This window comes from Microtus oregoni, unplaced genomic scaffold (assembly GCF_018167655.1).
Source record: "Microtus oregoni isolate MIOR12 unplaced genomic scaffold, Mior012 000047F_ref0000412, whole genome shotgun sequence".
Lineage (NCBI taxonomy): Eukaryota > Metazoa > Chordata > Mammalia > Rodentia > Cricetidae > Microtus > Microtus oregoni.
The window spans coordinates 16,656,431-16,668,096 of NW_024543221.1; the positions used below are offsets into that span (position 1 = coordinate 16,656,431).

Here is an 11,666-nt window from a genome sequence, read left to right on the forward strand (position 1 = left end):
CCCCAAATAACCCAAGATGGATGTACTCAGATCATCGCACGGTCTGGAAATGCTGGGGTTAAAAAAGCAAAAGGGCAAATCCATTCTTTCATATTTAAATCTCTGCGCAGCACTACACTTATAATACAGTTGATATGTTTGACAAATTAATTTGCCTCCAACTAGACCTCCCCGGGGTTGAAGGGGAAACCGCTCATTGACCTCATCTCCGCAAGCGTCCAGTCACAAAGCCATCCCCCACAGTTCGGGGCCGGGCTTATTCTTAACGAACACCTGTCTGGTCACCATGCACATCTCTAGACATTCTGACGGGTTTTTGTTTTGTTTTAAATAGAGAGCATAGTGGAAAAGAGAAATAGCCATTAAAATGAAATTTGTAAAAACTTAATGATTTTTGATCATTTTAATAAATATATATCAAGAAAAACCCCACTTTTATTACAACACAGTCATGTACTAGCATCTATCACCTAAAATTTCAACACCGAAATGTTCATCAAATATTGAAAATAAGGGACAAAACATTACTAGACTATTCAGCCATAACATAGGAACATGTTTTAAAAATTGGTCCTTGCGGACAATTTCCCAAATGATCTACTCATACACTGTATGAATGAGACCTATTTAATATTAATAGCAATAATTAAAAAAGCTTCATCTTGGAGAAACTGGGAGGACTTACCTATCTCCTCCATTTGGCATTTGGTTGCTGTGAACAATGGTTTTTAGAAGGCCCAAGTCAAGTAGGCCAGTGTTTGGCCTTGGAAACGGGAATACGTTTTACCAGGAGGAGCTGGCCGGACTGGGCCAGAGAGCCGCTGAGTACACACGGCAATGTGCAAATCCAAGGTCTTGTTTGAGCAGTGTGTTGGCCAAATACCCAGGTAACAATGACGGGAGAGTCCCATTTCTCCAAAATAACGTTTCGCAACCTACAGTCTTTACATTCTTTAAGATAAAAACGTATTGATCACCACGTCATCTATTAACATTGTGCTTCTCAATCAACAGTGAAAGTCATATATAGAAACCACATGCTCTTAGGAGTCTAAACTCATGAAATGATGCAAAACAGGTCAAAGTGTGACGCACAGAATGCATGCCACGGGCCGTGTACGTCACTGGACAAGGAAACAGAACAGCCCAAAGCCCAGACCCAACGACGGTGTCCATGGAAGAGCCTAGGCCGCTTCCACTCTGCCCATGGCCATCCCACAGCCACTGGGCGTTAAAAACAAAGGAAGAAGAGGATGGTGAATCAAAAGTTGAACGCAATAGTTCAAAGTTAAGTTTCCAAACCGCATGGATCCACCCTGTGTGTGTGTGTTTTTTTTTTTTACTATTTGTTAAATCCCTGCTGTAACTCTGATTTATCCTTAATTTTCACATTGGCAAAAATTAAGATAAGTAAGGCACCCAAGATCGCCCTGTACACCACTTTCCTTGTCATGACATCAAGACGGCCCGGTCAAAGATGGCTGCAAGATGGCTGCGTACACCTCCCCGCTATAGAGCCCATCAGAGACGGCTGTGTCCACCTCTTCCCTACAGAGCAGATGGCTGCGTACACCTCCCCGCTATAGAGCCCATCAGAGACGGCTGTGTCTACCTCCTCCCTACAGAGCCCATCAGACACGGATATACACCTCCTCCCTACAGAGCCCATCAGAGACAGCCGTGTACACCTCCTCCCTACAGAGCCCATCAGACACGGCTGTGTCCACCTCCCCCCTACAGAGCCCATCAGACACGGATATACACCTCTTCCCTACAGAGCCCATCAGAGACGGCTGTGTCCACCTCCCCCCTATAGAGCCCATCAGACACGGCCATATACACCTCCCTACAGAGCCCATCAGAGACGGCCCCTACACCTCTTTAGTCACCCATTACCCAGCACAGGCAAGCGAGGAGCTCGCAGGGTACAGTCTCCACAACTCCTACACCTCTGCCCACCAGGTGTGTTTCATTTTGTCTCACCGTCCAATACAAACACGTCACAACTCATGAAACCCTTCATCTATCTTCCTGTCTTCAGGCTTTCACTCAGATTGAAATGCTGTATCTGAGGAAGAAGCAGACAACTCTGCTGTTATACTGATTTGGCGGGCTTCTTGGAGGGGCAGTGGGACTATAACAAGGGCATGTTGTCCTCAACCTAATCTACTAATTTTTTTTTTTTTAAAGAAAACTAAGATAAACTTTCAAACACAAAGTTGGCTTTCCTCGGAAAATCACATTAACAGGCGGCTTGGGATGCCTACTGTACAGACGTTTGTGCAGTCTGCTCTCCAGGCGGTAAGACAACACAGAGTGTTCACTGCACACTGTTATCAGTTGTACAAAACTACAGAAGCCATTCGAGACAGAAGCTGGTCATGCTGCGTGTCCCTGTGCGTGCCGGCGGAGGACGGTCACATCTTACTTCCTTTGCTGCAGCATAGTTTGGTGCCTGGGGAAAGCTCCTTTTTCCTCAAAGACTTCTTCCAAGACTCACTCATGTGGCTTTTCTCATTATACCCAGTCTCAAAATAGTCATAGAATTGGCCTTTGCACTCAAAGTCAAGGTCGCTCCCCAGAGGTTCTTGGCCAAGGGCGTCACTGTCTTTGCTGGCGTTGTGACTTACTTTCCCATAGCTGAACTTGGCCTTTTCCTGGACACCAAGTGACCTAATGTTAGTGACGAAAATTTCATTGGCAGGTATTTGGCCCTCGCTCTTGTAGATGGGGGCACTGCCTATATCAAAGTCCACATGGTGGGAACAGCTAGGCAATGGCAGAGGGGAGGAGGAAGAGGAGGATGAGGAGGAGGCAGATGGGGAGGAGGAGGATGGGGAGGAGGAGGAGGAGGATGGGGGCGTAGAGGGAGATGCAGCCGGGGCAGCAGCAGAATTGCTTCCAACACCAGCATTGACAGAAAGGGGAAGATTCAGGCAGTGGCCGCCACACTCCTGGTACAAACAGCAAGTGTGGACTTTCTCCCACTCCTCTTTGGCCACCCGGGGCCGTTTCCGGTAAGGACAGTCTTGGGCCAGAAACCACTCTTGGGCGGAGGTGCCGCCGAGGGAGCAGGCAGGGAGGCACCAGCTGTTCTGCATGAGGATTTCCCCGTGGATCCTCTTCATCAGGTTGTTAATGAGGACGGATCTCCGCAGGTACACTTCCGGGTCATCGATGAACCTGAGCTTCTCCAGGGACATGTAAAGGATGTGGGCTCGCTCCTCAAAAACAGAGATGGTCTGAAAAAAGATCAGAGACGGGAGAAGGCTTAGGAAATGACGTTTGTGAAAACGTCGTTGCCCACGTAGAGGTTGGCCCCACGGCTGTGGCTGTCCCATCGCCAGCTGTGTCCTGACTCACTGGCGTGGCAAAGAAGATCCAATCACTGGGTGGACCTCAGCAGGGCCCAGCCAGAAGGCTCAGTCCTTTAAGTCATAGCGAAGGAGACACCAAGACCGTCAAGCAGAGCTGCCGGAAGTCAGGCCGGCAGCTGCTGTGGAGCTGGGGGCAGGTGACCCGAACCTGCACAGGCAAGGTTCAGGTTGACCTGGCTGTTGGTGACAAAGTTTGTGCTGGTGGAAATGGAATCAAGCTGTGTTTCACACGTCTGTGGGCAGAGGCACACTCATCCATTTCACAGCAGAGTGTTTTGAATTTAGTATCTATTTTTTAAAAAAGATTTATATTATTATCATTATTTTACTTTCTTTGAGACAGGGCCTCTTTATTATATATCCGTGGCTGTCCTGGAACTCACTATGGAGACCAGCCTGGCCTTGAACTCAGAGATGTGTCTGCCTCTGCCACCTGCATGCTGTGCCATCCCCATCGGCTGAAAAATTATTTTTATGTGTTTGAATGTTTGCCAATGTGTCTGTCTACTATGAGGCCCCACCCAAAAGAGGCCAAAGAAGGGCACGGGATGCCCTGGAATTGGAGACACAGTCAGTCGTGAGCTGCCAGATGGATGTTAGGGATAGAACTCACATGGAAAGGCAGCCAGGGCTCTGAACTGCAGAGCCATTTCTCAGCCCCGGTACACGTTTTTTAAAGATTCGAGATGCAGGTTCTAACGGGCACATGTCAAAGCCAGGACTGGGCCACCAAGGAACACTTCTGGGGTTCCACACCTACGACACACCGTTTGCTAAGAGGGAAACTGTAGTTAAAGAGGCTGGGATAGGTAGGGCCTATTGGCTTGTGGAGCTGACAGGAAAGAGATGAAGACAGAAACTGGAGATGCGGATACGGTGCTGGGCTGTGTGGGGCTGTCACTGTTTACAAGATGATCCATTCGTAATTGTTATTATTGTTAATTTGCTTTTGTAAAAAACAAACGAAAACAAAAAACAGCCTTGCTATGTAGCCCAGGCTGCCCCAGAACGCACAGGTAGCCCAGGTAGGTGCTGAACTTTCTCCCCTCACAGCAATCCTCCTGCTCTGCCTTTTAAAAGCTGGGATATCAGGATGCACCACACATCTGGCACATCCCCGACACAGACACAGCATGGAGATTAAAGAGATAAACATGGTGCCTCCTTACCAACAGGCAGAGGCAACTTCGAAAGGCGGGGGTGGGGGCAGAGAGTGGCTGGAAGCTGAACTGAGGAGATGGGTGTCTGCCCACGGGGCTCCAGCCTCGCCTCACGGATGAGGTCCGAGGAGATCTGGAGGGAGGGTACCACCAAGGAAAAAGAACAGACACTTAGACGTCCAGTTCTTCACTCATGCACGCTCCCCTGGGTTATCTCCTTACTTCGTGTGAGAAGAGAAAGAGCTATCTCTGGTCCTTCCTTGGGAATTAGCTCTGAATTTCAACAAGCTTGACATGTGTCAGGATGTATCACAAACAGCATGCCTGCTCTACGCGCACATCCAGGGGACGATACACTGACCCCCAGGAGGTAGGAAAACCCTTGGACAACCACTCCAACCAGCACACAGCAGCAGCCTCCTGGGCAGAGCTCAGACTAGGGTTAGGAAAGCCGAGTATTTGTCCTGACACGTGTTAACACGGAGCAGCCCTAGCCCTCAGGGGAGCCCGGGAATATTAAACCATTGGCAAAAAGATGTGAGCTTCCTTGCACATTTGAATTATTTCTGGGTGGAGGATCTCTTTCTGGTTCTTTCTTCAAGTATTTGTGAAAAGTAACACAGGCCCTGTCCTAGTCAGGGTGATTACACACGACCAGAGCAGCTTGGGGACAGGGCTGGTTTGGCTTACACTCCCACACTGTAGTCCATCACCTAGGGAAGTCAGGACAGGAACTCAAACAGGGCAGGAACCTGGAGGCAGGAGCTGATGCAGAGGCCATGGAGGGGTGCTGCTTACTGGCTTGCTCAGCCTGCTGTCTTATAGAACCCCAGCCCACAGTCCACTGATGGCACCACCCACCCACAACGGGCTGGGCCCTTCCCCATCAATCACCAGTTTAAAAAATGCCCTGCAGGCTTGCCCGCAGCCTGACTTCACAGAAGCATTTTCTTGAGGTTCTGTCCTCTCAGATGACTTTAGCTGGTGACGAATTGATGGGAAACTGTCCAGGTCGGGTTCCCCCCAAGTGACAGTGACCCAGGTAGCCCCACAAAGAAGTGGCCCTCTTCTGTCCCTTGGGTGGAACAATTTAACATCTGGGAATGGCTGAAGCAAGTGTGAGGAAACATTGTAAATGTTAACAAAGTAACTATTTCAAACCTACTGTGTGGCTGCAGCTGCTGAGGGGGGGGTGAAGATCCTCCTCCGGGGTGTACTTCCTCTTGAAGTATGTGACCTTGGATGCTCCGACAGGATTTGGAATTCCCCTGTAGTGTGATCCTGTGACAATAAATCAGATCGACAAATGACACGTGGCCTGCCAGAGGCTCGCCAAGCAAAATACTTTCATTTCCTTTCCCTCTAGTGGAGAGCTTGGCTACATCCCTTCCTGTACACGCAATGTTAAAAAACAAACATTTGTCTTCATGGTTGCTAGCGGACTGAATCCTGCGAGCCGTGAAGGTAAGGATTTCCAAGCAGCGTTAGAGGAAAATGTCACCCACCGTTCGGCATCTGCTAAATGCTCGGGATCTTAACCGTACAGGCAAACAGTAGATCCACGGGCGGTGGGGGGGGACCAGCACGGACTCAGACACCTCATGCAGGTTGCTAAGCAGGAGCATGAAGCACGTTCAGGGTTAATAAACAAATACACACATACATGGAGTTTACAATGGCTCTTCTAATATAGTAATGCTTAAAACCTGGAGTAATTAAATTCGGTTTCACTCTGGAAATGCTAACACACCAACCAGGAATAGAGCAGGGCCTCCTTGGAGGACTCTCAAACCTTTTCAGAAACTAGACTTTCATGAATTTTTTATTTCAGTTTCTTTTTAAAAGAAAAAAAAGACCTATCACGTCATAAAACCTCAAAGGAACTTATTTGAGACTATTAGAATTAAAGCCCAGAAGAAGATATTTCTATTTTCTTGTCAACCGTGAAGAGGAGCAGCTTGAAGCTGTGGCAGGGGCACAGACTCCTTTATGTTTGTGGGACAGAGCCCTGCATGTACCTCCCTGACGGCCATTCATTTCCATGGGATAGAAAGCCTGAACCCAAACTTCTGGTAACTGGTTCAGTTCCTTTAAAATACAAACAAACTCAAAAACACAAAAGTTCCAGGACATCCACAGCAGGTAGGGCTGCGGAGCAAGTTAAGTAGGATTTCCCAAGGGAGTCCAGCCCCAGCTCCTAAGGAGAAGGCCAAAGGCAGTACCTGCCAGTTGTGGGCTGGCTGCTCGGTCTGTCTGTAAAGGAACCTGTGCTGGCCCTGGGGGGCTTGCACCTCTGTAGCTGTCAGCCTCCCATAGCGTCTGGTACCCGGAGATTTCAGCAGCTCCTTCTGAGACAATGGGCTCGCAGAATCTATTCATGGACAGAACCAGCGTCATCTCTGACAGCCTTAGATCTGGGGGGAGAAAAAAGTGGTTGGGTGGGCGGGACAGACAAACAGCCCTGCCCCGCAGCTAGCCTGAGGACAGCCTTGGCATGTTCCTGGGCTTGGGAGGCTTTCCCTGCCCATCCCTTCATCCCAAACCAGCAGACTGTTTTTCCCAAGGACACCGTAGCAAACTCCAACAGCTCTCAGCGTAGCCACTGCAGTGGGCAGCCTGCATCTCAGAGCGGGTCCTCTCCTCATTGTTCTCAGATTCCCCACAGCCCCTCAGACAGCTGCTCTGCCTCCCAAACACATTTTCCTCCCAACCTTACAAATGTACCTCTAAGAGGAAGGGCTAGAAACCCTGTGCCTGCCTCCTATTAATAAGGTGAAATCAATTTTCTATTCAAGCCCCTAGGAGTCCCCTTTGATGAAATCTGCTAACCAGTGGGGGGCGGGGCAAAGCAGAAGTCCCTAGGGTCCTCCCAGCGCTCTTCTCTTCCTAGCTCCTTGGCCACACACTCTCCTCCCTGGGTGAAGCAGACAGACACTTGGTAGTTGTTTCCACAGCCCTGATCGGCCTGAACTGGATCTGCCTCCAGTCAAAACACTGCGAGATGAAGACAGAAAATTGGCTCCAGTTTCCAGCCGTGAGTTGCAGTCCCACAGGAGCCAAGCACAACATCAACCAGGCAGCAGAATATTAAACAGGAGCCAGGGCTCCAGGCAGAGGCAGCCAGCGACTCTTTACACTGCAAAGCCAGATGCAAGGCAGGAACTTTCCAAGAGTCAACACTCCACTCTCGGGTTCCCAGCCTGACCTCAGGACTGCAGGGAGCCAGCCTGGCCTCTGATGCTCTGGGATGCTCCCAGACTCTGACCCTGTGTAATCCAGGCTACAGGGCCACTTCTGTGGGGCTCAGGGTTGACCCTCAGGACAGGGTCAACAGTATGCTCCAGGGAGAAGAGTCTGGGGCCATAGGTCAGAGAGCAGACCCAGAGCCTCTGATTCCTGTTCCTTCCTAACTCTGTGCCCCTTTAACACAGCTCCTCATGCTGTGATGATCCCCCAGCCATAAATTATCTCCTTGCTACTTCGGAACAGTGATTTTGCCAGTGTTATGAACTGTGACGTAAATGTCTCTATTTTCCGATGGTCTTAGGTGATCCTTGGAAACGGCTGTCTGACTACCAAGGGGGTCACGACTCACAGGTTGAGAGTCACTGCTGTAGGACATCCAGACCCGCACGGCTCAGCTGTTTTAAGGACTGAAGTGATGTCAGGCCTGCTTGCTGAAGATGGATTTCCCTTCAGGCACAGCAAGAACCCAGTTCATTCTTTGGCCTTCAGGCTGGGGCAAGGGTGGACCCGTCACTGTCCCGTGGAGAGTATGAGTTCCCACATGCCAGGACACCTGTGTACTTCCTGGGGTGGAGGTGGAGATCTTTGCTTCAAAAGGTGATAAAGTCTTCTGGCTACCAGAGCAGCAACTGGCAGCAGCTTGTCTCTCTCTAAACATCAGTGCTTTCGAATTCAGCCTCAGTCCTGCCTCAGATTTTGCAAGGGGCAAAATCAGGGTAGAGCTGACTTGGGCTCTGGAGTCTACTCTTCCATTTTTCTTCCTAAAGGGATATCAGAAATGCCTTAGGGGAGGAGTGTGTGTGTGTGTGTGTGTGTGTGTGTGTGTGTGTGTGTAAAATCATTCTCTATCAAGAAATGGTGGACGATGTCATTTATTTTACTCTTTCAGTCATCAACAAGGAAATTTTGTCTTTGTCAATTTAACAAACTCAGCCCTTTGGTCTCTTCCCCCTCCAACTCTTCAGCCAGGCAAAGACTCACCAAGACGCTCATAAAGCCGTCCAATTTCTTAACCTAGTCTAAGGGACAGCTTGAGATACACACCCGTTTCCGGGGCGGGGTCTGGGAAGAGGATGCAAACCTTCGCCTGGTAGAACTTTTACTACATATAAACAAAAGCAGGCTGACAAACCCATGCCCCTAAAGACAGAGGAGCTGCCAGGCTCCTGGCAGCAATTACCTTTGCTTAATAGGACATTAACGGGCCCTGGGCTGCTTTCTGGTAGTCAGAGTTTGTTTGAATTCTAATGACTCGGGGAGCAGCATTTCTGTTGTTAAGGCTCTCAGGGCTTCTATTTGCTGGCATTGTTCACAACATATGAAATTCCATCGTTATGATTTGAACTTGAAATGTGGCATAATAGTTTTTTTTTTTAGCGTGGCTGCTTCTTTTGTTTATAACATCTAATTTCAACAAGTTTTTCTTCTTCAAATTAGAAACTGTTACACACGAGATCCTAAATGGGAGAGGCTGGGTTCTGCAAGTGATTTATTTTAGCTGGAATAAAACATGAATGAGCTGGGACGACTTGGGAGGGGGGAGGAGAGTCTGCAATTGAGCCTTCTTGGTCTATTTAGAAATCACACGAATGCTAGCCAATTAGGGAGGCAAGCGTAGTGTTCATGAGACACTGGGCTGTAGGGTACTGGGCACCCATGTTTAGCTTGGGTCTTCTGCTATAGAACCCAGAAATCCAGGTTCTCAAGTTCGTATTGTTCATAGGAATACAGCCACGGTGATGTATATGATAGAGATTTTGTTTTAAGATCAGAAATGAGTGGATTAAAAGTGAGAGTGTTAATGCACTAACTTGTAGCCCTGTTTGGTCACTGGGGTGATGCTGTGGGATGACCCCCAACACCCTGCACAAGGCTGAAGGCCAAGTGTCAGCGTTCCCTCACACACGCATGTCTATACCATTTGGCTGTTCCAGATAAAGCCATCACGGTGCTCAAGGAGGTGCCAGGAAACTAACGGGCTACTGGACATAAAACAGTACGGCAGAAGGATCATCCCTCTTCTTTCTGATACTGGGAACTACAGAAAGCATTATAAAGGAGCCTCTAGGCAGCTGGAAGGCAGAGTTCAAGCCTGGATAGCATGAAGGAACCTCTGAGATCCAGGCAGGTCCAGAGAACCGCAGAGCTCTGACCTGGGAAGCCAAAAGACTTCCTCACCCACGGACTCCAAACGGTCCCAGACAGGATCTCAACAGTTTGTCTGCTTTGCCCAATGGTGGAGGTAGAGGCTGGATGATTACAACAAAACCCTTCAACGCTTTTTGCAGGTCCCTGTGGTGCCCCTGGAAGTGCGCTGGCCAGCTGCGGTCCCAGGAGGCTAAGAGCTCTATCTAGGTCCGGTATTGGGGCTGGGAACGCAGGTGTGGAGGGACTAGGGCGGTTAGCGGTTCCCCATTGGGAGCTTGAGGGTCGGCTTTCTCAGTCCAGGCTCAAGGTGGGGTGCTAGGTCCCTTACCCAGACGCACCCTGGAGACTGGTGCCATGCCCTTAAGCCCCTTTCCGGGACAGAGGGCACGGTCCGGCCAGCCGCAGGCCGCAAGGAAAAGTAAACAGCCCAAGTGTCTGGGAACAAAGGCAAGTAGTCTTCCAAGGTACCGAAACCCAGTGCCTCTCCTGAAGAATAAGGGCTATGATTATTCGCTCTCCTAAAAACCAAGTTTCCTTCTATGGGAAATACACGCCAAGGTGGGATTCCAAGGCTATGACTCACGGCGGCTGGCGGGGCCGCACTCCAGCCTGCAGCTGCCCGGGTCTTTAGCCGAGCCCCGGTCGCCCGCGCGGTGCGCGCCGCTGGGACCAGGGTGGACCTTGGCGCCCCGCTCCTGCGGCCGGGCGCACGGGAAAGTTGCGGGGCGAGAAGGCTGGCAGAGGCGGGGGCGTGGGCCTCGCAGCCCGCGGGAAGGTGAGCCGAGGACAGCGCCGCCCGCAGCCGGGAGCAGGGGCGGGCGCGGAGGTGGCGGGGGACACAAGGTGTCAGCTTCGGCAGCGGCGCCTTGTTCCGTGGAGCGCGCGCCTCTGAGACCCGCAGGCCCTCCTCCCTACCCTCCCGGCCCCGGGCCGACCTTCCTGCCACCCGGGGACAACCGACTCGCTGCTACGGGGGTCTCCGCCGACCGCCCGGGTCGCCTCGTGCGCGCCGCTGCTCCCGGGAAGGGCGCGCGGCCCTGGAGAGCGCGCGCCGCCCCCGCACCCCGCTGTGTCCAGCTGCGCCCCGGCCCCACGCGCGACCCTCCCCGCCCCCGCGCGCCCTGGTGTCGCGGCTCTTACCGCGCGCCCCGCGCTCCAGCCGCCGCCGTCCTCCGCGCGGCCGCCGCTGCCCACGCGCCTCCCGGGCCCTGTTGGCGTGGCCCGGTGCGCGGCGGCCGAGGTCCCCGCAGGTCCCGCCGCCGCCGCCGCCGCAGACGGTTATGGAAATGAGCCGCTGTGTCTGGAGAGGAGCGCGAGAAACCCGTCAATCCTGTTTGCCATTTCCCCGCGGATTTCCGAGCCGGGCTCTGCTGGATGCCCCCAGGGCGAGAGGGAACCTGACAAGCGCGCTCCCCGCCTCCCTCTGCTCTGCCAGCTCGCAGGGCGCCGCGCCCCCGCCCGCCCTGCCTCCGCCCCCGCTCCGCCTCCGCCCTCGAGGCCGCGCGGGCTGCTCCCGCCAGCAGTTCGGACCCCACGCGCGCAGCCCGCCCGGGGCAGGGGCTGCAGCGTGCGAAGCGTTCACTGCAACCTGCCCAGACGTCTTGTCTATTTTTTAAATTTTGATTTAGTTTTCTTATTGTGTGTGCGTGTGATTAAAAAAAAATTCTGTGCCTTTCCCACCCTTTGCTAAAGACTTTCTTCCCCTCTCTACAGCACTCGAGATGAGAAACAGATG

General features: G+C 51.7%; 1 protein-coding gene across 2 annotated transcripts; it reads right to left on the minus strand.

Annotated features, from left to right (window-relative positions):
• Positions 1-433: 433 nt before the first annotated feature.
• Positions 434-11,443, minus strand: Sertad4 (SERTA domain containing 4). 2 transcript variants are annotated; one of them, XM_041635205.1, is made up of 4 exons: positions 11,072-11,443; positions 6,760-6,951; positions 5,703-5,818; positions 434-3,242 (listed from the first exon to the last, which is right to left on the minus strand). In XM_041635205.1, exons 2-4 carry the CDS (start codon positions 6,932-6,934, stop codon positions 2,418-2,420), a joined length of 1,116 nt encoding a protein of 371 aa, XP_041491139.1. In that variant the 5' UTR covers positions 6,935-6,951; positions 11,072-11,443; the 3' UTR covers positions 434-2,417. The 2 variants fall into 2 exon arrangements, with proteins under 2 accessions (XP_041491139.1, XP_041491140.1); XM_041635206.1 differs by lacking the exon at positions 11,072-11,443 and adding an exon at positions 7,367-7,476.
• Between the last annotated feature and the right edge of the window lie 223 nt (positions 11,444-11,666).